The sequence below is a fragment of the Aedes aegypti genome, chromosome 3 (genome assembly GCF_002204515.2).
Source record: "Aedes aegypti strain LVP_AGWG chromosome 3, AaegL5.0 Primary Assembly, whole genome shotgun sequence".
Taxonomy (NCBI): Eukaryota; Metazoa; Arthropoda; class Insecta; order Diptera; family Culicidae; genus Aedes; species Aedes aegypti.
Genome location: NC_035109.1, coordinates 20,996,450 through 21,023,342, shown reverse-complemented (window position 1 = coordinate 21,023,342; position 26,893 = coordinate 20,996,450). Strand labels below are relative to the sequence as shown.

Below are 26,893 nucleotides of genomic sequence, written 5' to 3'. Positions count from 1 at the left end.
TGTACTAAATTGAAACAATATATTCTTTATATTGCTTAAGGAAACACTATTTTACGAAATTTGTACCGTAAAATCGGGTGAAATTGATCAGTAGGGTGAAATTGATCACCGTGTCACTCGATTTTGTTTTTTCCTAATGGAGCATAAATATCAATGTAACCTGCAGTGAATGAACGTTGTTTGTCGTAAGTATTGTCAAATTGTGTGTTGTGAAGTTTTTTGCGTTAAAGAATGTGTATTTCTATGAAAAAAAAATGAAAAATTTCAAAATCATGTATGGTGCAGTATTGACTAGCATCTCTAAACTTCTAGTTCTAGACAAGGATTTGAACATTGTATAATCCTGAAAGTTTGTGAGGATGCTTAAGATATATCCCTTAACCAGATTTCATAACCAAAACTCGTACCAATTCGCTCATTTGGATGAAATAATTGAATTTCTGTTAGACATCAGGAAATTCCTTAGGAAATTGCATACATTTAGGCGTTTTCTGCGTAATTATTGAAATTTAATTATTAATTATTTCTATAAATATTGTATTGTTAAGAATTTAGCAAGCATATTCGGATTCCAGGAGCTCATATTTATTGTGTAGAGTTGTTTTGAATACTAACAATAATCGCATTGATAAGTGATCAATTTCACCCCGAAATGACATAACCCGATTTATTATTTTAGAGATATTTTTTAGCACTAAAATTACTTTTGTTAGAAAATTCCGGTACTTGAGCCAATGAGGCTCACCTTCGTACTTGTTTTTCTGCATTCAATTGTTTGGCATTGCCAACATTATAGAAATCAGACAAGAAAAACCCTGAAAAGTGATCAATTTCACCCGAAATTACGGTATCAAGTTTGTGCTTATCTGAACGGAGTGAATTTACTTTTCCTCTATTTGAGAGCACTTGTAAAGGCAATGTGGGAAGTTTTAAACATTAATATATGTGCGAAAATTATCAGTTTATTATTGAACATTCTTCGATTATTTTTCTTTTTTTTTGAATCATTATAAATAAATCTAATATTTTGTTTTGTGGTTCTGTGTGATTAAATTTTGTACTACGATGATCATGATTTATGCACAACTTGTATGACAATGGAAAACCAACATTCATGGACACTGATCGATTTTTCTACCACTGAAACGATTTTACGTGGAACAAACTATATGACATTCTATTGTTGCGATAGGATATAGTACAGCAATGGAATATTTGCATTTAATCATGTAACATCATTTTGTTTAAAACATTTATTACATTTTATTATTAAGTAGTTCAAACAAAAAAACTGAAATTATTTTTTAATGCTTGACTTAGACTGGTTTCTTAGGCTTCGACATTGATTTTATGAGCCGTTTCGGTGCATTTTTTTTTCAATTTAGCTTGATTCGTTTTGCTTTACCGTGTTCTTGTCTCTTAATTTTGGATTCTCTCCTCCGCTACATTCATCTTGATCTATCAATTCACCTGGAGGATGTTTTTTCAAAAAATAGTTGGGCCTTTCAGCACTATCAAGGAATTCTTTAACATACTACGATATTGAGTCACGTGTCATTGGCCATCTCCGTCGCTGACTCATTCCGCAGTTCACACTTCAAATTCTGTCTTTTCCTCCATTGTGGCCTGTCCAGGACGAAAAACGGACTGCAACCCTTAAATTAAATATATGAAATTTCGGAATTCCATAACCGAGTTCTTGTTGACTACCTTTGATGCTACTTGCTGGATGTCGGTATCTGCGTAGACTTGCCTGTACTGTTCTGGGCGCTGTAATATGTTAATCCATACATTTTTGATGAAATTGAAGCGGGATCAGTATATTCCTCACCATTTTGATTAAGAACCGTTGAAGCAAGTAATTTATCTCTAAAAAAGAGGCACCACCGTTATGAACGATGTTTACTTTTGATAAAGGGTCGAAAACTAAAACACATCACCTGCTGAAATCATGGCACGCTTTTTCGACCGGTCGAAAATTGGAACCTGGTGTTTCAATTTTCGATCAATTTCAAACGCGTAATAAAATTTAATTTCGCTTATAGTTGCACTAATTTTAATACAATACTAGCTTACCCGACGTGGCTAGCCACGTTCCAACGAAATTTTAAAGTTAAAAGCTACGTAGGGTCGATGTACCAATAGCCGCATAGCTAAGAACAAAAAATCATAGAAAATCGAAAAATAACGCTAGCGTCATTATTTTTACATCATCTGAAAGCTTTTTATCTTGGTTTTGTGGGAAAAATATGAAAACTACGAAAACTCAAATGTTTGTATTTATTATCGCGTGTGCCACTATAGGAATACATGTGCCTATAGTAGCACTATTTCTAATTCCTGTTCCTATAGTAGCACTAGCATCACGGCGTTGGAAAAATACTTATCAAAATCGTATTTTTACAAAACTTTTATATTTTTCCTACACAGTGTGGATCAAAAGCTTTCAATTGATGTAAAAAAAGTTCCTATTTCATCAATTATTTTGTATAATAAAAAATAGTTTCTCTCAGTAGTGCTACTATAGGAACAATAGGTTAACTATAGGCGCAAGGGAGCTCAAATTTTAAGCAAAATTAATTATTTCGATCATTTTTTGAAAAAAATCAAGCTGTGTATAAATGGTACCGTAAAATCGGGTGAAATTGATCAGTAGGGTGAAATTGATCACCGTGTCACTCGATTTTGTTTTTTCCTAATGGAGCATAAATATCAATGTAACCTGCAGTGAATGAACGTTGTTTGTCGTAAGTATTGTCAAATTGTGTGTTGTGAAGTTTTTTGCGTTAAAGAATGTGTATTTCTATGAAAAAAAAATGAAAAATTTCAAAATCATGTATGGTGCAGTATTGACTAGCATCTCTAAACTTCTAGTTCTAGACAAGGATTTGAACATTGTATAATCCTGAAAGTTTGTGAGGATGCTTAAGATATATCCCTTAACCAGATTTCATAACCAAAACTCGTACCAATTCGCTCATTTGGATGAACTAATTGAATTTCTGTTAGACATCAGGAAATTCCTTAGGAAATTGCATACATTTAGGCGTTTTCTGCGTAATTATTGAAATTTAATTATTAATTATTTCTATAAATATTGTATTGTTAAGAATTTAGCAAGCATATTCGGATTCCAGGAGCTCATATTTATTGTGTAGAGTTGTTTTGAATACTAACAATAATCGCATTGATAAGTGATCAATTTCACCCCGAAATGACATAACCCGATTTATTATTTTAGAGATATTTTTTAGCACTAAAATTACTTTTGTTAGAAAATTCCGGTACTTGAGCCAATGAGGCTCACCTTCGTACTTGTTTTTCTGCATTCAATTGTTTGGCATTGCCAACATTATAGAAATCAGACAAGAAAAACCCTGAAAAGTGATCAATTTCACCCGAAATTACGGTACCGTAAAATCGGGTGTAATTGATCAGGAGGGTGAAATTGATCATCGTATACCACGATTTTATTTATTCGCAGTGGAGCAAAAATATCAATGTGCGCTGCAGTAAATGAACGTTGCTTGTCGTAACTATTGTCGAATTGTGTGTTGTGAAGTTTTTTGCGTTAAAGAATGTTTATTACTATGAAAATAATGTAAAATTTCAAAATCATGCACGGTGAAGTATTGACAAACACCTATGAACTTCTATTCATAAGCAAGGATTTGAACATAGTATAAACCTGAAAGTTTGTGAGGATGCTTGAGATATATCCCTTAACCAGATTTCATCACCAAAACTCGTACCAATTCGCTCATATGGTTGAAATAATTGAATTTCTGTTAGATATCATTGAATTCCTTAGGAAATTGCATACATTTAGGCGTTTCCCGCTCTATTCTTGAAATTTAACTGTTTGTTATTTATATAAATATTGCATTGTTAAGAATTTGACAAGCATATTCGGATTCAGGGAGCTCCAATTTATCATATAGAGTTGTTTTGAAAACTAACAATAATGGGATTGACAAGTGATCAATTTCACCCCGAAATGAGATCTTCTGATTTTTTATTTTAGAGATATTTGTTAACACTAAAATGACATTTGTTAGAAAATTTCGGTACATAAGTCGATGAGGCTCACCTTCGTTCTTGTTTTCCTGTATTTAGTTGTTTGGCATTGTTAACATTATAGAAAACAGACTATAAAAATCGTGAAAAATGATCAATTTCACCCGAAATTACGGTACTTAGATTAATAGCTCCTGATCTTCAAGTCAAAAAATATTTTTCAAAGATTTATAGCAAAACGGCCGTAAAAAGCCACTAGTGCGACTATAGGGGACTGTCCACTAAGGGAACACCGACCCTATATTATACGTACGATTAAATCATTCAAATCGCATGATATTGATGAGTGCAAAATCGCCTAAATTTATGCACTGGTCATACTCCATAGAGCACGTGGCCTACATACTGTTGTAGTGTTCTAATCTGAAATAATTATAACCTTATATGCGGTTGTAGTGTTTCTTCTATTGTGAAATATTTGAAAAGTTCCAGAAAATTCTATGATTTAGAGAGTAGAATATTACCAAAAATTCTAGCATGTTCTCCCGAATAGCTGCTGCAGTGTAGTATGATTCACTGTCATTTTCCAATATCACAGTTGTGGTGAAAAGACTATCGACTCAAGGAAATATCGAGTCATGGAACAGGAATGTTTTGGAAAGCTGTTTTAAGGGATCATCATAGTAAGCATAAAATTTTGTTTTTTTTTTAGTGTGCATCCATGAGTCGATATCGAGTCATTGAGCATCGCCTCATAAAGGTTTCACTGAAAATTAATAAATCTCGAATATTCGGCGCATATTCATCTCATTCATGTTCATCTTGCTTTTATGTGTGTCGAGCTCGTTTTTGAACCTGAGTTGGAACTGTGGAAACCTATTTCACATTTTCAACTCGAACCCGATTCAAGTTCGACCGAATTACAATTTGCTTGAAGTTGATTTGTTGACGTTTTAGTCACCAACCAAATTTTTAAACAGACCACAATGACGAAGGGTTCGAGATTATTCTACAAATTGGAATGAACAAAGTTCCAGAGAACTCCAGAATATTCTGTCAAAGAGCTATTGTAGTGCTCCACAATTTGCAATTGTAATGTTCTTACATTAAAATTGTTCTAGAATTACTGTTGTAGTGCTCAACGAAACTTTTCGATGAAACGTTTCAAAGCGTTACTGACAGACAGACAACTCTGGGATTTTATATATATGATGATTTGATTTGTTCTCTTTTCATCAAACTTTATCTATTGGGCATCACTTTGATCAGTTTTTACACTGATTTGAGCCTTTTTCAAATGTGTCGATTTTTCATAAATGGAAGAAAAAAGGACTGATTCAGACACCGAAAAATCAGATCAATCAATTTTGAATCAAAACTTAGTTATATAAATGCAATTTTTGTTGGATCATGACAGGTATAAAAGTAATGACATATTCTAGTGATTTAAAAATGTTTCAAAATTTTAAATAGTAGTTTAAATAATGTTTGTTCTATCAATGGGTCGAAAATTAGCACTTGGTCGAAATTTAGATCCCTTACCCTATCGCTCTCTGTAACCATCATGATCCGCAACACATCATGAGAGTCTGTTTATCATCTTTTGCTACAGCTTTGATGAGATCGGGTGGATAACAGTGCATGATAAAAGCTATCAAAACAGATTCCTTTAGATTCACCCTCGAGTCACTTTCGATTTTTCTTAGACTTACTTACAATTGATTCTCGACTAACTCTCGGTATATTCTCGAGTCTGTCTCGACTTACTATCGAATTTATCTCAACCCACCAGCTGACTTCCAATTTATACTCTACTCACACTCTTGCTGGTCTCAAATAAGTCTTGATTCGCTTTCAATTCACTTTCTCTCACGACACAACTTTTGATAAGCTTTTGAACGATAAGTTTTCACATACATGGCGAGTGACATTCAATTGGCTGAAAATGAAGTTATGCATCAAACCCATACAATATACTCACATTTCCAAATCCTTCAGCTTGCCGTTAATCTCGGTCAGCGAGGATGCGACCTGCACCATCTGCTCCTTCTCAGCGCTGGACTTCGGATGAGTACAGAACAGACAGCTGAACAGCCCACTCACAGAAAAGTTGATCGAACCTTCGTCCTCTTGGTCCCCGGATCGCAAATAGTCCAGCAGTTTATGCATCTTGCCCTGCGGTACCTGCTGTACCGGGGCAGCCTTCGGAGCTTCCGTAGGGTTCTCACGGGTTCCCCACGATACATCGTTCATGTTGAACACCGAATAGATCACCAACAACATGTACATGGACGGGATGGTGATGTAGTAGACTAGTCCTGCCGGGAGGGCTTCCATTTCCTGGGGATGCAGTAGACCTGTGACCACAATCTGCAACGCGACGGCCATGAAGAACACCGACGACGGAGCAAGGATACCGTCCTCCATGACCTGGATAACGATACCAACCAGCACAGCCATCATCACCAACGAGTAGCTAGCTGAGATGAAGAAGGCTGCCATAAGTTGGTACTTCTGCTTCATCCAGAAGCAAATGGCCATAAACACCGCGAGGGGTACTCCGTTCCAAAGGAATGATGTCCAGATATCGATACGGAACACAGCAACTAAGGCACCGACCATCATAAGGAAGATTGTGCCTGGGCCAAGGATCGTGCCGAACATCAACATGCTCTGGTAAACGATATAGGGCATAGAAATACTGTTGTTTGTCTTGACAACTCGCTTGGCATCTCCAAGAAGGTCGAAGATGTTGGCAATGGTAGATGGAACCCAACGTCGACGTTGGTTGTAGAACTCGTTGAACCCCTCCGGAGCATGGGTATACGCGTCCGAGGCAGCCGAGTATTCTACTCGGAATTTCTGCTTGAGAAGCAACGTACAGAGCCATCGGTCTTCACCCTGATCATACTGAACGTAGTGGCGAGCCTGGTCAGACTTGGTGGTGTACTTCTTCATGACGGAGTTCTCCATGAGAGCTCTTCCTCGGAACAGCGAGAAGCATCCTGGCGAACAAAGTACGCATCCGATCACGTGCTCCGTAGCTTTCTGAAGCCAATGACCGATGGCATACTCGAAGATCTGGTACCAAACCATGGGTCCGGTTCCAACCGGATGAATACGACCACAGGCAGCACCCAAATCCGGATCAACTTTCATACGATCCACAAGAAGAGAGACGGCTTTTGGTTGAAAATCGATGTCGCCATCCAGGGCCAGAAGGTAGGTGTTCTGGGCGATCACCATTTTGCGCTCGGGAGTGGTATTCAGCTGCATGATCCTGTATCCCAAAAGGTAGTACATGTACATTACCTGGGACCAACGTTTCTTATGACGAATTTTGTTCTTATCCTTGAGATGGGCTATCATTTTCGTTCGTCCGGGAAGGGTCCATATGAGCCGGCCACCGTATGGCGTTACGATCTTGGTTGGTGGATAGATACGCATTTTAGTTTTGTAAACTTCCAAGGCCGCTTCTTCCAGGTTGTTGATGAGGGTCTTCACATAGGAGTTGAGAGGAGAATCGTTAGCGCTTTCACACTTGGATTTGTCGTTGACAAAGGCGTCGTCAAAGAAGATGTGAGCTGAAATGGTAGCCAATCAGTAGACGAAGAAGCTTTTCTAAGACATGTACTTACTTTCAAGATCGTAATAATCCGGATCGATGTCCTCCTTGGTCGCCTGAATGTGCTTCATGGCCATCCGGCGAGCGCATTGGTCCTCGTCCAACCGCAGGATCGATTTTAAGAATTCCATCAACTCTTCCTTGGTTTCGTGCCACATGGTGGCGCAGATGAAGATCTGCGGAATCCTGTCGTACGGCTTGATCGTGTCGTTCTTTCGCTCGTTCGCCTTGGCGTCGATTTCGTTTGCTTTCTCCGTATCCTTTACTTTGACCATGTCCTAAATAGTAGATGCAACTATTCAGAACATGAAGATTATGGTTTTTAACCAATACTCACTATCTTTTTCACGAAATCCTCTTGATCTTCTCGTCTACGGTTCATCGCGACGCTCTGATCCACCAGCAAACTATTGTACATTGGAGTAACGAAGAGCTTCTCCGTTGACGCATTGCGATCGCTTTTCGGCATCCAAAGATGCCTAGTTATCCAGGTCTGCGACAGCAGCCACAGCAACCACAACCAGGAAAATTCGTTGACGACATAATCGAACAGATAGTATATTGGAGGCATCCGGAAGAATAGATAATCCGGTAGAATTCCGTTGAAAACGCAAACGTCCGCTTCTCGAAGACCGCAAAACACCAACAGGAGAGTAACCGTTACCGGAACGGTCAGATTGATTGGAAACGCCATCGAAAAGCTTTGGATGTGGATTTTGCACGAAAATTTACTGAAAATGTAACAAACGTACGAGCACAGAACGTGTGTCACCGTAATCCAAAGCACAGCATTCTTGACCGGGAATATTTCCAACACTTCCAGGTCGGATGTTATCGAGCTCAAATCGGGAAACTTCTCATTGAGGATGGCCTCCATCTGAAAGTATAAAAATGCGAGGTCACAATTACACGACAATGCAACACAGGGACATAATCGTCAATTGGAGTGCATTTAATTCCATTTTAACCGAACCGCACTCGCATTGGACAAAGATAAACTCGTTAAAACAACCAATTAGGTGCCAATTCAAATTAATGCGCACTCATTTTTTACGACAAATTTATTATTTTTATGACGAAGCGCAATTTAATAATTCGCACTTGCTGATGGACAGCAGAGAGCTCACCGTTCATCGAAACCTTCCCTGGGGCGAGAGTTGATTTGCGACGATAAACTAATTAACCTAATTATGGAAGTTTTAACGGTGATGCATCCGTTGCAGTCCCGACTGACATTGGGGAGGGGAAGTTGGGGAAAAGGGGGTCGTCATCAATGCCAGCCACATGTACCTAATGGCGTTAATGAGCAGTCTATTACAATCAGTGGCCTGGTCGCTACTCGTTTGCCGATGGTTTAAGCTTTGAAAACTGTTAAATCAATGACGAGTTGGTCGACAATTATACAGTGGTTTGACTGGTTTAATTGATTCCAATGTAATTTGACTTTGAAACGTGACTCTGAATAGCTTCTGGGTGAGAATTAGCCTTTCATGCGAAGTGTCGATAAAAATAGCTGCAGAATTAATGCAGTGTTGTGAAAAACTCAATTTCTCACAACTCACGCTTGAGATTTTTCAAGCGTGAGTTGTCAATCATGCAACTCAGGAGTCAAAAAATCATGGATGAGTTGGCTCACCTTTTTAACTCATTGTCTCGTTTTCCCACAGTTTACTCACACACGGCAATAATTTCTTGTTAGTCTGGTAAAATTATGTTAATCCTTTCTAACGTAAACAACAACATTCGGGTTTCACGAGTTTTTGCCGGGTTTTGCGACTGAATCATTTTTTACGGTTTGAGTTAATTGAGTTGATTTTGCATCAAAATCTCAAGCGTGAGATTTGCGAAGCAGATCTCTTATGAGTTTGCTCTCACGGGAGAGCGTATTGATTGATATTTTGAGTGTGAGTCTATCAACACTGCATTAATGTCGCTTTGAAAATGAGTATCGCCTTTCCGACTGTCGATCATTAAACAATCGTGTGAAAGAAATCACGAATAAATTTTCAAAAGGACCTATCTAATATTGAGAGGTTTTTTTTGTATGATACGTAAGCCAAGGACATTGTCCATAGTGAACAACTTCCCAAAAGCTTCATTATTGAACTGTCAAAATCGAAAAAAAACGAGAGGGAAGAGAATATCTCAGTTACACAGGTCTTTTGAACAGTTTTGCGATATCGGAGGAGCCGATGAACAAAAATTTTGCAAAGCATGATTAGTTTCAATTGGGATGTAATGGAAAGGTCCTTTTTGATCAATCTTACTCATTAAGGTGTTCATAATCGCTTAGTTTTTCGATACTGTGTTTTATTTTATACTGCTAAGTTTGTTGTTGTCATATTTGATCCTTGATGGGCCACTATTCGCTACGATGAATCTACGTAGGGGGGCTGGGGGCAGGATGGACACCTTAATACAAACGGTTCGAAACATGGCCTATTAGATCAATTTTAAAATTTAATTTCAGTATAAATGCAAGCTCACCCCTTGTTCTCAATGATAAAATTGATGGAATCCTGAAATATAAGAAATAGGGTAGGTGTACCAGTTATGGTCATAGTGGTTCCCTATTTCACCATACGTAATGATTTGAATTAATTCACATTTTGAAAAGTTTTAAATGTTTTAGGAGTAAGATAAAGGATGTATCTTGATGTTAAAATATTCAAAAATATTAAAAAAGCGAAGGTTATCAACATTTCACATATGGCCAAATTGCAAAGAGGCACGGGGCAAGACACTCGTATGGTGCAAAAAGACCGCCAGAGTAAAATGCATCAAATCTAATATATTATTGTTTCCTGACTTACACTATATTTTCTACAGTAAATATAGCTAACAACTGAGGAATAACCCTTAACATAAAAGCAAAACCGTAGTTTTACGAAAATATTTTAGTTTTCATCCTATTTGGCTATCGGAATAGTAGTATGAATGTCCTAGATGGCCTATTTCGATTTCATATAGTGGGAAACATTGATTTAATGCAATATTATAAAAGAAAAACAAACTTTTATTTTGTTTTATATAAGAAAACTACTGGGTCTCTCTTGCCCCTTAAGATATACCTTGTATATATAACGAAACTTTATTTCAAAACCAACCTTTTCAAAAAAATTAAAAAAATTTCAACTTACTGAACAATTGTAAATTATTGATACTGTGCGAAAAATCATCATGTTTTGGATTAAATGGAAGTCAAACCTTATTTTATTATACCTATAATACTTTGCAGTTTTCGGGTTGGCAAGTTGAAAGCATTTTTTTAATTTTTTGAAGTAAAATTTTTTCACTGTCATATTTATAGAAACCTAAATTATCCTGTGTTAATTTTTAGAAAGTCGATCTGAACTATGTGCAATTGGAGATAGCACTCTTGCCCCTTCTTGCTACGTTGAATAAATGATTCTTTTCTTGGGCCAATCGCTCCCAGTCGCTCTGAATGTTAGGTTCTCTTAGATCCCCCTCAACAACCAAAACCATCGTGTGCGTGGCCTTCCACAAAGTTGGGACTGCTTGTCTGGGTTCTCTGATGATTTTTATCATTGCTTGTCGTACTTCCGGCATACGAGCCACATGACCAGCCCAACGCAGCCTCTTGAAAATATCCACTTGGTACAATTAGTGATTCATGCAAAGCCACCAGATGTCGTTTTCTATTTATCGTCGATTATTATTCGAAACACGACCCCTAACGTCGATAAACCACATGGTCATTTTTTTACTTTTCAGACCCCCTCCCCCCTCGTGGCTCTGCGCCGTTTAGGTCTAGAGTGTTCCGTTCGCTCCTCAGGGCATCAGTGAATACTTCGCGCTGTTTTCCAACGCGGGCTTGGGTCGAGGTTCATCGCACTGTTTTCTAATGTGGATTACCTTACTGGCTACGTTGATGTCACAATGCTCTTTGAGGGCAGCCGAGACCTCCGCTGCATCGGTGATTTTTACACTGGAAAGTCGTTTCTATAGTCAGGGATCTCACATCATTCTCATCGCCAAGTACTTCTTGTGCTAGTTGCTTATAACCTGCCTCCTTTTCCTTGATAGCTTTTTTAAGACTAGGATCATTTCACCAATCCTAGTCCACCTTATGATCCGCTGTCTCTCTCTTGAAAGGCACAAATGCCTCTTCCACCACTACTCTACGGTCAAATCCGATGATGTTGATATTATCCGCAAAGTAAAGTAGCTGGTATGATCACTTTAAGTCCTGCTTCTTCCAGGTTCCAGAATGTAAGCTGGCTGCACTCCTTGGCAAAGCTTGTAACTTCTCAAAATGGTTACATTTGTCTTTTTGTAAATATACCCTGTAAATAGTTTTTTTTGTTCATTATTATTATTTTTATTATTATTTTTATTATTCTTATTATTATTATTATTATTCCAATTATTACTCTTATTATTATCCATATCATTTTTATTTTTCTTATTTCTACGCTTATCACTATTATTATAATTACAACTGCTTAAAATATTATGGATTAAAAAATTTAAATATTTAAATTGAAATTCCTAAACCTAAAACAAAAAGAAATTAAAAAGAAAATGAATTAACAAATTCCATTGTTGAAGCCCGGAGCATTTCAATTCCAAAATGTGAAGTAAAATTTTAATCCCCCAGACAACCAAAATGTACGTATAACGAAATCACCTGGAGGCTTTATATGTGCAAAATTTCACTTATAAGATGTCGCGAAAAGGCCTTCTACGTACAAAAGTGGAGGCGATATGCGTGCATATATTATGTGATGAATAATAACATACAATGCGAGTGTATAAATATTCTACCGAATCAACCTGTGATCTTATGCGACTTAACTTATGATAACAAATGTTGATTTGACAGCTGCTACGGATTGATGCGACTTACTTTGTACGAGTGTACGAGACGAAACAAAATGTATAAATGAACTCAGAAAAGAAGTGTTTTATGCGAGAAAACTTATCAAACTGACGAGTTTATCCACGGTGTTTTGCGGGTTTGATGTAATTAGTATGAATAAACGAGTTGTAACGTGAACTTTCATGCGATTTCTGGTTGTCTGGGCCGTGATTATAGACGATGATCTTAAACTCTTGATCCGTCTTAAAAACGTGAGGAGAAGGCAATTTCAACGCACTCGCGATCCTGCTATAAAAATTATATGGCAGGATTTGCAGAAAGAAATCAAGAAACGTTTTGCTCAATTAAGAAGCAAACATTTTGAAAATAAAATTTCTCAATTGGACCCTGGCTCTAAGCCCTTTTGGAAATTATCTAAAATCTGGAAAAAAAACCTCAGAAGCCAATACCGGCATTGAAAGAGGAAAACAAATTATTAGTAACTAATTGCGAAAAAGCTCAAAATCTTGCTATGCAGTTTGAATGTGCGCACAATTTTAATTTAGGACTTACTAGTCCAATTGAAAATGAAGTTACTCAGGAGTTCGAAAATATTCTCAATCAAGAGAACGTTTTCGAAAATGCCTGGGAGACTGATATTGAAGAAGTGAGAACTATTATTAAAAAAATCAAAAATATGAAAGCTCCTGGCGATGATGGAATTTTCAACATCCTCAACAAGAAACTTCCAGAAAGTAGCTTATCATTTTTAGTTGATAATTTTAACAAATGTTTTCAATTAGCATATTTTCCTGACAAATGGAAAAATGCTAAGGTTGTTCCAATTTTAAAACCAAACAAAAATCCTGCAGAAGCTTCTAGCTATCGTCCAATCAGTTTGCTTTCCTCCATCAGTAAACTTTTTGAAAAGGTTATTTTGAACACAATGATGGCCCACGTCAACGAAAATTCAATTTTTGCCAATGAACAGTTCGGATTCCGCCATGGGCATTCAACCACTCACCAACTTTTACGTGTAACAAATTTGATCCGTTCCAACAAATCTGAAGGCTATTCCACTGGTCTTGCTCTTCTAGACCTAGAAAAAGCATTCGACAGTGTTTGGCATGAAGGTTTGGTTGTAAAATTAAAAAAACTTAAATTTTGCAACATACATTGTTAGAATAATTCAAAGTTATCTGTCAAATCGTACACTTCAGGTTAATTATCAGAACTCCAGATCTGAAAGACTTCCTGTAAGAGCTGGTGTTCCTCAAGGCAGCATTTTGGGACCAATATTATACAATATTTTCACATCTGACTTACCTGAGTTACCTCAGGGATGTCAAAAATCCTTGTTTGCTGATGACACAGGCCTCTCCGCCAAAGGACGAAGCCTGCGTGTCATCTGTAGTCGATTGCAAAAAAGTTGGGATATTTTTTCTTCATACTTGCAAAAATGGAAGATTTCTCCTAATGCTTCCAAAACTCAACTAATAATATTCCCACATGAACCAAAAGCTCTTTATTTGAAACCTTCAAGTAGACATGTTGTCACGATGAGAGGGATTCCAATAAATTGGTCAGATGAAGTTAAGTATCTAGGGCTCATGCTAGATAAGAATATAACTTTCAAAAATCACATTGAGGGCATTCAAGTCAAATGTAATAAATATGTAAAATGTCTCTATCCGCTTATTAATAGAAAATCAAAACTTTGTCTTAAGAACAAGCTTTTGATATTCAAACAAATTTTCAGGCCAGCCATGTTGTATGCTGTACCAATATGGACTAGCTGTTGTAATACCAGGAAGAAAGCTCTGCAGAGAATTTAAAATAAAATTTTGAAAATGATTCTGAGACTTCCTCCCTGGTATAGTACCAATGAGTTACATAGAATATCCAATGTTGAAACATTGGAACAAATGTCAAATAAAATAATAAATAATTTCAGGCAAAAATCGTTACAATCTTCTATTGCCACGATAAATGCGTTAAATATTTATGTTAAGTTAGGTTGAGTATATTCAAAGCGTTTTTTTTCTGTTATAAGCAGGTGAAATCAACTCACCTGTAAACAATCTGATCTGCTACGACAAATGAAATGTAATATGTTGTTAACAAAATGTTAATAACATCTTAAATTTGTTTTACCAAATTAGGATGATAGTGTTGTCTAATAACACAGAACACCTAGATATAAGAAATGAATGTAATGTCTGGAATGATACTAATGAAGAGATTAATAAAAAAAGAAAATGAATTACACAAATAAAACATCGAATTATCCCAAAACATGAACATCCCCATCCCTATTCCCATTTGTGTGGTACTGAATGAACATTGTCATAGATCTTGTCTTCCAACCCTGTTATGATGGTTGACAATCAAAAGCCTGTTGAAAGAACTCCGAGAATGTAACATCGGATCGGACATCAAACGATCTAGTAGGCATGGCACAACTTCGACGCCTCACTCCAATAGTAATGTCAGAATGGAATGCAAGGTTCTTCGTGGTGCTCCCGCTTGCCAACAACGATTCTGAGCTTCACACCATTACGTCTACTACTACATACCACCGCTACCAGCGACAGCTGTCATGACGTTGGTAGCAAATCGACAGCAGTGATCAAATAAAACCGTTTGTCAACAGACAAACGATCTCTAATAGTGTGCCAAACTTGTGCAGACATTATGCTGAGATGGACCCGCGTGTGAGAAATTAGTGGATTGCTGCATACGAGCGTCTAGCCAATTGCCGTGGCCAATCCGCACCCGCAGTGTGCTTGAAGCAGGATTCCGCCAGCCAACCGGCGTGCCAGTGTTGTGGCGAGTTTCATGTGCTGGTCGATTTGGTAGAATTTTGGTCGGTCCAGAAGAAGCCACCTACGCCAGAAGAATCCCACCTAGTGAAGCCGACGGAGGACGCCCACTTGGCTACTCTGGTAACGGCAGCTTGGGCTTTCCTTCGTGTAGCCGCGATTGTAGGTCCAGATACTACAATTACGATGTCGTCCGCGTAGACGAATATTTTGACGCCGTTTGGAAGGTTTTGGAAGACGCCGTTCATCATTATTAGGAACAGAGTCACCGATATGACGGATCCTTGCGGAACGCCGGTCTCTTCTCTGAATGAATCGGATTTGGTGTTTCCGATGACCACCCTGAAGGTACGATTGGTGAGGAAGTTTCTTACGAAGTGCAAAACGTGGCCGGTGAAACCCCAGCTGGCCAACTTTTCCAGGACGAGAGGTGCCCAAACCCTGTTGAAAGCCTTTGATATATCTAAAGAAACTATTTCGGTATGGTGCTCCAATGATTTCGCCTCCTGCAGAGCCTCGCCGAGGGCCGCGAAGTAGGTATTAGTACCGTAACCGGGCCGAAAGGCGTGCTGCCGGTGATCCAGCAGGCCGCGTTGCTGGAGATGATGTGTAAGCCGACGGTTTACCATTCGCTCTACTACCTTAGAGAGGCAACAGGTGAGTGCGATTGGACGATAGTTTGCTGGATCTCGAGCTTGATTGCTGGGTTTCGCGATTGGGACGACGAAGCTCTCTCGCCATTCCAGCGGGTAGGAGTCATCAGTCCACAGCTGATTAATCAGCTCAAGTAGGATAAGCTTACCATGACCTTCAAGATTTTTCACCAATGGGTAGCCAACATCGTCTGGGCCTGCGGATTTCCCCCTACTGCGACTCAAAGCATACTGCAACTCCCTAAATGAGAAAGGTTGATTAATGGGAAGCTGTGCATTGTCCTCAGGTACAGTGAAGCTGTTTATGTCGTTGGCAGTCGCACCGGTTTGGCGGACGAAGACCGGATCATACGTCCCAAAGGCTGCGAGATTGGCGAAATACTTTCCCAGGCCGTCGGCAATGATTTCTGGATCCGCAGTACTGTTTCCATCAATATCGAGGGTGGGGGGAGTGACGTTTCTTTTTCCGTTGAGGGCGTTGACCTTGGCCCATAGGTCAGCGGTTGATTGGGTTGCGTTGATGCTATCCAAGAACTCCTCCCAACAGGCTCGTTTGGCGTCTCGGATGGCTTGCCGACAAGTGTTGCGTGCGATGTGATACCGATCAACAATTACATCTCGGTTTGGATGATCAGGTGCCATTCTCTTCATGGCGCGAAGAGCCTTTCTACGTGCCTTGATCACTTTTTTGATTTCTGGAGACCACCACCGAAGAGCTTTTCGTCCTGGCTTGCTGCTTGTTTTCGGAATCGAAACGGCAGCCGCTTCCGTGAGAACGGCAGTGAATTCTACCATATTACTCGGGTGGCGAGAGCGAAGTGATACACTGATGCTGTTATTATAAGCAGTCCAATCTGCCTGATCGTACAGCCAGCGGGGCCGCCTGGTTGTGACGGGAGCCTCCACGGCTAACGAGATTTGAAGAGGATGGTGATCGCTACCATGTGGATCCGAATTGACGCACCAGCTGAACCGTCCGATCTCCGACCGGGTGACAGCCGTAACATCGATTGCTGTCGAATAGCGACTATTGAAGAAAGTTGGGGAACCATCGTTTAGGATAGTAAGATCACTATCTTCGAAGAGATTTAGTAGGGTATTGCCCCTAGAGTCTGACCGGGATCCACCCCAGGCGGGATGGTGGGCGTTTAAGTCACCAACGACCATTCTGGGTTCGGGCAGTTGTTGAATAATTTTTTCTACCTCGCCCCGCAGGTTAGAAATATTTCCGCATGGTAGGTATACACATGCCACAGACATTGTTGTGCTTCCCTGAACTTTGACCCCGATAGCTGGAAGTTGAGAGTCGATATTGAAAAAGGCAGACGGAATCGACTTAAGTACACCGAGGGCGACGGAATGGCGGAAGTTGCTTCCGCGCTTAAGGTTCCATACATATCTACCGCCGAGTGAGCGGTTCAGTTGTTCGAGTGTGACCCGGTTGACTTCTTGGAGGGCCAGTATCCAAGGGGGATCGCTGCTTGTGAGGATCTCAAGGTCTGCAAGATTGTTAAAAAACCCGTTCATGTTCCACTGCAGGCAAAACCTAGCTGGTTTCGGTAAAGCTGGGGTGGGATGACTTAGGGTTTGATTGGGAGTGGTGTTAGTGCATGGATGGACCACATTCCTACCAACGGTGTATGCTGAGGGTGAGCTTACAATGAGCGGCGGAGATTCTATTGCAGTTGAATGGCGATCGGATGGTATATCGGTATCGCTCTCGGTGCACGAACAAGACAGAGCTCTACAGATGGCAGGCCCGGAAGATGGGCCCACCAAATGCAGGGATGTCCCGACGGCAGGAAAAAAGGGGGTTGCAAGGGGCGATAATCGGTGGGTTGGGTTGCCGGGAATTAGAGCTTGGATGGATCTGTGTTTGGAGGTAGCTTCACTTCCCGCGTTGTCCTTCGGGGTAACGGGTAGAGCCCGATGCGTCCCGAGAGCTTGCAGGCCTTGACTTCCCACGTCGTCCAGAGTGAAAGCGACCACGGTGGAGTGGGGTGCTAAGAGAGCATCAGAAGAGCTTACGACGGCGGTGTGGGACTTACCACCCGGGTTGGGGTTCCCGGGGTGCCCAGGTAGCATCTAGTGTCGATCGCAACAACGCCTAGTTGATCTAGTAACAGGTGTGTCCTTTCCAAAATTATCCTACTTCTTATGTTTCGATAAATGAAATTATAACGAATATTGAAATGTAAATGCTCTTTATAGTAAATTTAAAAGCTAAGCCCTGCTTCTCGCACTCATAATCGTTGATAGCTTCACCTTGATAACGGATTTTGACGTAGGACTACTTTCATGTTTTCAAAGGGAAGTTTTTCCGCCCATCCACCCCAATTTCCTCTTGGAGCAGCACAAACGACCCTGAGGCCCAGGACAAAAGCAAGCCCGGTTGGGGACAATAGTGGTTCCCAACCTAAAGAATCTCTAACCAGCTCCCTTTGATCTGAACCGCCAGTTTATTATCAATGTTCTTGATCTTCCTTATTACCTTACCCATCAATGTCTTACCTATTTATACCGAATAACTGTAGGTGCTCTTGGAGTCTAAGAGTCCCACGCTTCCAGGTACATTGTGTAGGAATTCCATGTTTCCCGAAAGTTTTTCGAAAACGCTATAGTATCGCGTTTCTTTTTATTCCGCTGCTGGTTTGGTTTTAATGCTACTGTTTTTACTGATTTTTTTCAGTTTTAAGTTTTAAGCTGCTATTACTTCATTTTTTACCGCCAAAAAAACAATACCGTCGTTGGGGGTGACAATGGGTCAAAAAGGGATATGTGCGATTTATTTTTTGAATAACTATCGCAATTTAACTCCAATAAACTTCAAATTTGGTGTGTATGTACTTTGATGGTACATTAACAACTGTTCAAAAAATTAAAGACAAATATTTATTCACAGCGGCACCACAAGTGAATGAAAAATTACCCAATCTCACCCCATAGAGGGGGTGACATTGGGTCACTGTAATTGAAATAACTTGTTTTTGAGAATATGATTTCAAAACCATTCACAACTGAAAAATATTGACAAAAAACGATGTAAACAAGACAAAAAGATATCTAAGATGTTTCACAAGTATGAAAAACCCACTTAAAAGAAAGATTATACTGAAAATTGAAGAGCTATGAGAAAAAATATGTAAACCCAACATTTTTCGTCAAGTTCACATAAGTTTTCTTGGTTTTCTCTCAAATTGTCTTCAAAGTCTCATCCCCATTGCTATATAGCCCATTCAGTTTCCCCAAAGGTGTACTGAAACAGTGATTTTTTTTAAACCTTCGCAAATAGTTAAATTTTGGTGCGACATTCCACGATCAATAAATTTCAGGCCTAAGTTGACGTCATAATCTCAGTATTTCAGCGATCCAACTCATTTGTACTTCCGTGAGATGTTTCTATAATATGAAAACACTGATAAATAATCAAATTTAGAAAAAAAATACCATTTTGATAAAAATTTACGATGTTGCTGCGCCCGAAACACAGTTGCTGGTTTGAGAAGTTGTCAAAATGCGTTGTATTGTTATTCAATGCACGGAATACTCAAGTAGACTTGTTTGATGTTTCAGAGATGCTGTATTTAGAAAGAATAAACACATCTTAATGAAAAAAGAGAACACCCGGCACCGTGAAATGTCAAAAAAGTGGACTTGGAATTTCATTTACTATCGTTCTTGCTTGACCCAATCTCACCCCCATTTTCAATGTTTTAGACATCGTACCGAAAAAAAATGATTTTTTTGTGGGAAAATCAAACAGATTCCGGAAAATACCTGTGATGTGTAATGAAAAGACTTTCAACATTCTACTAATACAACGATAGAGGCTAGAGTACATGCGTGATACTTTGTACAGGAGAAATTTAATGTTGTAAATTTTATCAAGTTTCAACATGCAAGTTTATTGATGTAGTAAACAAAAACTACTATTTCTAAAAAAGTATATTGTTATGAATCATGTGCAATAATATGTTCCCTAACATATGAATTATTAATTTTAGTAATATCAGCGTTATTAGCTGAAATATTTCACAAAACATATTTTTCCGTTTTGACCCAATCTCACCCCCTAGACCCATTGTCACCCCCATCGACGGTATTAAAATCGCGATAACTTTTTTGTTTCTACATATGTTTGCACCATTCTTTCACAAGTTTTCAAAAAACTCTTCTAGTTTTAGAATATGTTTCGATATTAATAAATGGTCATCTGGATCAGGAGATATTCCAAAATTCCTCTAGGAACCGACGTGTATCCATAACCCACGTAAATATCTCAGGCTACAGATTTTTCATCGTATTCGGATATTCTCTCCTCGAAATGATACATCAATTCAAGTATGTTGAGGAAAACAATAAGCAATTTGGTGCAGCCGTCGTCTTTGAGTAATGAGCATTTCTGTTTCTAGTACCACGCTGGACAAATAAAGATTTTGAAAACTCTAAAAAAACCTCATATCGTAATTTTCAGATTTCTCCAAGAATACTGAATCGATTTGTATGATTTTTTCAGAGTAGCTCTTTTTTACCTGGTATTGTATAGTGCACATTTATTTTTTTGAAAAATTGACCAACAACAAAATGGCTGCCAAAGACATTTTATATGGAGAATGTCTGTCCCCCATGGAACATCAAAATATCTTCAAAACGAGATCACCAATGATTAATATCGATACGGAATCTAAAAATAGAAGAAATTTTTAAATATTGTGAAAAAATGGTGCAAAAATATCGAGAAACAAAAATGTTATCGCGATTTGAATATTTTTTTGACGGTAAAAAAATTAGGCTGCCGGTAGAGGGGTCAACGCTCCTGGCCCTAAATACGCCCGTTGCTTCATTCCTTGGCAATCCTATTTGTCCACAGATTTTTCGTCATCGTAGCACTTCTTAGACTTACCCGTTGTCACTGGTTAATCTGCGCATTCACTTTTGCTTCACTTAACTTTCTTTTTGTCTACTTTTGCACTTTAACTTGCTTTCTTCACTCCTAAAAAAAATGTTTCTTTGATTCTCTTCAGACACGTCCTTTACAGCTGTCGGCCATATATTTTTGTCAACAACATTGTTTCTGAAAACACAATTTCGGTACAGTAACCATTCCATAAAACAAAGTGAACCAATTCTATAGTTTCAATTAACTTTGGTCTCCAGAAACCGCAACCAAAGCCGTGGCGGGAGCTCAATAGTGGGCTCTGTTGAATTTTCACACAAAGCCAACTGCTCGCTTTGGGAACATACGTAATTTGTGTACGACCCCTCAGGTATTGGCGAAAGCATTACAGTGAAGGGAGGGGGTGCTGAAAATCCCGAAAAATGATGGACGGCATTTTTAAATCTTCCCTTCGAACAAACGGCTTGGTAACTCTTTCAAAGAACAGTCATCCGAGGGTCACTTTCTAGAAGAAAATTATGAAAAAAAGTTTATATATATGGTTGACATTTGAGTTCGCAAATTGCAAAAATTCCTCTGTAAACAACTTCAAAGTTTTCTTAAATAATCTGTCCTGGATTCCTCTAATAAAACATTTAATATGCCAACAGATTCGAATATTTTCACTCGATTTTTTTTAGGCTTTTTCTAGACATTGTTTTACAGGATATCATCAATGCATATTTCAGCAATTTCAACAATGTAATATAATTTCAAGATTTTTTCCCAAATTATACGTTTTGTTTGTTTCCTTCTTTTGGCGTTGGATAACATCCTCCGGCAACATATGGGGGTACAATTCAAAAAACGAAAAATTAAGCATGTAACGAAAAATGGTCAGGTTTTGACCGCTAATAACTCAGCTATTTATTAATAGATTTACAATATTTATCCATCAATCGATCGGAAATCTATCTATGCGTCGATTCAAATGGAGGACGCTATGTATTATCAGCAATAAACTATTGAAAAATCGTAAAATGTTGACCCCTTTCTTATCTAGCCAATCACGTTCCAGCACATTTTTTGAGTTCCGCTTCGCGAATGAAGGGAAAAAAAGTCGCAGCATAAATTCAAATAAAAAACAGCCTACTGTGTCTCAATTACAAAATTCATTTTATTTTTAAACATCGCCAGGCTCCAACAGTCTCAGTCGCTGTAATGGAATCACGTTGATTTGGGAAGCCTTACAGTGCAAGCAGCCACAAAACGACAGTCACTGAGCTTCAGTTTATCAAAGCCCGATATTTTGACTGGTGTTCAATACTATATTACTGTGCAAAATGGCCCTTATAAGGGCACCATATTATTTTACAGAAGAGTTAACAGAAAATTTCCTATTAACGAACCTGGATGAACCTTCTCAAATCTGCCATGAAACTTAATGTTTCAACTCGTTTAATCCCTTATGATGCTTGATATCGAATTTGAAACTATGTTAAATTTGATCCCCTTCTAATAAGGAATTAACGATTTTCAATTGCAAATTCTTTCAAAATTGTCAACCACTTATCCATCCGAACGCGCCTAGCAATTTTACACGAGGCATGTAAATCACTAGCAAGGACATCATTTTCATATACACAACTGGGTCATTGTTTAATCAGAAGGCGAAGCGAAGAGCACGAACTGGCAAATGCTCGTCTTAGGAAGTTGATCGCCAAAGCCACTTGCGCGTAAAATTTATTCCTATCATGTGTTGCTGATCCCAAGAGCTTCCAATTCAGCTTCTGATTTGAGAAATTGTTCAATATTTTTAGATTGACCTGCGCTACCAGATTTCGGTTTCTATTGTCCTACGATCATTACCTGTTCATGTTGTTGCTCGCCGTCCAAGCCACCGGACATACAAGCTCTTGTTGCTGCTGGCGGAAATATGATGGAACTATCCAGACCAAAGCTACAAACACAGCTAGGTTCTCGCGCCATTGTTATGTAAACACAGTTATTAAACAGTACAGGCAGAATGTCGTAATCAACAATTGACGTTCTACAAAATGGATCTTCTCAGGACCAGTAGATCATTTCATAAAAGAGTTTTAAAATAGAGAATAATGGAACTTCTTCCCTTATTTCCGTTAAACAAAACAATAAATTATCGCACACCGTACGAGGCTTTTTACCGTCAGCCTTCAATATTGTAAGGTACACGTTATTAACTTTGGACAAATTTTCAAAAAGATTTGCTTCGATATAATTCCGACCCAATTTGTTACACTGGCGGTGCGGCATCATGTCAGTGTACTATGCTCATCCGAATTGCTTACATAATAGCGGCTTAGGGTTTTATTTTCGTGGAGCTCTGTGTCATAATATCTTTCTAATATAAGCTATGTGGATCATAATAATCTCTGGGTTTAATAATAAAGAACAGTCTCAGTTCCATTAAATTTCTATTGCTAACATAGCAATCTTTCTCTGTTTATTCCTATTCAAAAGAGTGCTCTTAAATATTTTGAAAGTTTCTTCACGTGCATTGGTTTTGTGGAATCGGTACAAGTGAAATTTCGCATATTACAAGGAAGTATAAGCGTGAATCCAGAAAGCGCAGTGACAATGATCATTGAAATTCTTTCAATGTTTAATTTCTCGATGTACATCTTTCAAGTCCTGAAATTAAATCTTTTTCGCTTTCGGGACATCATTGCCGTACTACACCTGTTCGATTACTTGGGAGATTAGTGGACTCGATTTACTCCAGTGGACGTCGACGAAACAGAACAGCACAGATTTGAATTTTGCTACTTGATTTATTGCTCCCCGAACAGGTAGCGCGCCTGCTCGGGGAGATGACTATTGATATATCTTTTTCTATACATGAGTTGGCTGCCTTTTATAGGCGAACCAAAGTACGGAGATGAATGCTATTGCTTTGCGCACTGCTTTGAGTGAAAGGCCCAAGCAAAGCAGGCAATGCGCTGGATGGTTAGCTTACGATGCCTACTGCGTTGTGTTGAATACGACCTGGCTGTTGGATAGGCGTTGAGCGTGGATGAAGAGATGAGAAACAGTTGAATGGATGTTCTGTTGCGCTGCTTGTATGAATTAACCCCAACAATTACCCAAATAATAAAAAAATACTTATAGATCATCAAAATTCCAACAAAGATTTATATTAGAGCTTATCTATGGATTTCTTTAGAAACTTAAAACAGTTATTTTCTCAGGAGCTCGTCTCAGCATTTCGTTGAGCATAATTTCTCGACAATTTGTCAGAGATATCTGCACAACTATTCCCACTTCCTAAATAAACCATCCAGTAGTCTTTTTCAAAAATACTTTATTGATTCCTTTCGGAAGTCCTTCAAGGATGTATCCATGGAAATATTCCTTGCACATATGTATGAAATCTATGAAGTTACATATTAAAAAATTTCCTTAGGATTTTGCCGAACAATTCTTGGTATGATTCTTAAAGACATTCATAGATAAATTATAGTGAAACCCGAAAGAAGCAATAAAGGATGTATTGAAAAAAATGCTTAAGTATTCTGCAAGATCAATTTCTGAAAAAATTGAAAAATGTTTAAGATAAACTTTAAAACGATACCTTAAATAAATCAAAACATTACACTATGTGTATTTCTTGGAAGTTTAAAATTTTGAAAATTTGATATATGATATAAAATTCCATTCAATGATTTCAGAGATAATTTAAAGATAAAATTCTTTAAACAATATTTTGAATAATACCTGGATAAATTATTGCAGGAATCATTTTGATATCTTTTTGGGAACTGCTACTCCTAGAATAGTCAAAAAGGGAATGCTTGGAAAAAATAAACAGCAAAATTCCTAAAGAAATTCCAATTATCGAACAAATTTCGCAAACTTCTTTGAAGAAGCCAAATAAGAGTTCCTGTAGACATCGCTAGAAATAGTATATATAAACTACTCAAGGCAAATTACTGAAAAAAAACTGTGTTTTTTTTGGGCAATTTCTGCCCAAAGCATTTCTTGGTGATCTTCTCAAGGAAATTTCGGTTTGGTGTAATGATGTCCAGAGGCGGTAATAAGTTTCTGGAAGAATTAAAAAAAAAGTGCTCAAGGAAGAGTTTTTAGAGGTTTCTCTGAACAAACTTTCTGATTTGTAACAAGCTGCATTTCATCAAGAATTTCCATAGATAATTTAAGGAAAATATATACCGTAAAATGGGGTGTTAAGGGATGAAAAAAAATTCCACTTAAAATTCGAGCAACTTCTAGTATGCCAATAACTGAACAAAATACAGTCCTACCATTCTCCCGGCGTGTATATCAAAAGCCAATTATAATCAAGACGATCCTATGGCAGATTTCTGAGATAATCATAAAAATGTGCGATTTTTGGCGAAAATGCAAAATGGGGTGTTAAGGAATTTGAGCTTTGTATATAAAACTATATTTTGCCAACAGCAAAAAAAAAAAAAATATTTTGGTCAACATCGTTGATGTGTCCCTTCAACTCTAAAGGTCTTGTTCAATGTAAAGATGATTTTACTTCAATATAATTCAAGTTGGAACTCCTGAAAACGCTATTCCTAACTGCCAAATCTCTCATACCTATTGATTCTATTTTCAAGCAAACTATCAGTGCATCGCACAATTGTCTTGAAAAGATTTTTATACTTTTAGGCAGTATTCGTATCCTAGAACAGTGCAGAGCAATCTTGTCATGACTTGTCAAAAAAATGATAATTTTAATAAGCTTTAAGTGTGAATAGGGTAAGCACAGACAAACAGACGAAACACTCAGAACAAATTTCTTCAAAATCCATCGCCTATTTTACACCATCATCATCTGGTGAGCATGTTGCATGAAAAGGTGTTTCGTGCAACAAGACCGGCAGATGGCGGTAGAGTGGAACGTCAAACGCGAAGAAAAACGATGCACGCAGCTCTGTTTGTGAGATTTGTAACATAGCGAATTTGGAATGATTGTTAAATAAGTGGTCGATGGAAATTTCGTCAGTGTTACGTCTGTTTGTCTGTGGGGTAAGTGTCTAATTTGCCTTTTAAATAAAGCACCACACCAAATTCAGAGTTCCTTAATATAAAAAGTATCAGCTGATGGCTGATGCTCTAAAACTATCAATATCACTTGCGAGCTATCAATATCACTTTGATTTGACATCCAACAGCATTGATGCGACATAGCAATCTAGATCATAATCACTGCAGAATGAGTGATCACGTGGTAATTATCCATGATTTTAAGGTTTTTCAGTGACCAACACGTAATTTCAATCTGTTTGCAGCACTGTAAAAAAAATCATACTAATGAATTGCCATTTAATTTGATTATTTTAGGCTGAACTTAACCCATCAGTGCACGGGTAAAAATGTGGCACTCACAATAAGGAGAATGAGTCATGGAAAGTGTGTTTTCATATTATGAAAATACACCATGACCAAAAGTCATGAAATCATGAAGCATTTTACCGTAACGCCGGCTGTACGTTACGTTTTCAATTTAAAGCGATGAAAAAGGTCAGCTGGAATCCTCAAATCATGAAGCATGTATGCTGGAACCATGAATAAAATTCATGAAAACATAAGCACTATTGATGGATTTAGTCATCTGTCATTTATGATTCCTATTTTTGATACGAAAAGTGGCAATTTCTTTCATGAAATCATGAAACAGAATCTAATATCATGAACACAGTTCATGAAAACATAAGCACTATTCATGTATTTAGATAGCTGTCATTTATGATTCCGATTTTGGTGCTGAAAAGTGGAAAGTTGAGTCATGGAATCATGAAGCAGGATCCCTGAATCATGAACTCATTTCATGAAAACGGAACATTATACGTCAATTTAGATCCCAGTCTATATTTGCTATTGGTAAACAAATGAAATGAAAATTAAAATCGTTGCGACTTTTGTGCCGGTAGTTTCATAATAAACCGCGAACACATTCCACAATTGTCAACCTAACGAGTCCCAAATCTTTAGCAGGAACGCGAACATTCAGTGGTTAGGTTTGTACGCAAAATATTGTTTCGAACATCAATTGATTTGACAAATGGTCTC

The 26,893-nt window shown here is 38.1% G+C and overlaps 1 protein-coding gene across 1 annotated transcript in view; it reads right to left on the bottom strand.

The window, feature by feature from the left end:
* LOC5566760 overlaps nt 1-26,893 on the bottom strand; it is a 90,437-nt gene that overhangs the window by 11,334 nt on the left and 52,210 nt on the right. The window contains exons 5-7 of the mRNA XM_001651113.2: nt 7,980-8,519; nt 7,656-7,920; nt 5,999-7,601 (exon numbers count right to left, since the gene is read on the bottom strand). Of these exons, the coding sequence (XP_001651163.1) occupies nt 5,999-7,601; nt 7,656-7,920; nt 7,980-8,519 (2,408 nt within the window). The remainder of the gene's footprint in view (nt 1-5,998; nt 7,602-7,655; nt 7,921-7,979; nt 8,520-26,893) is intronic.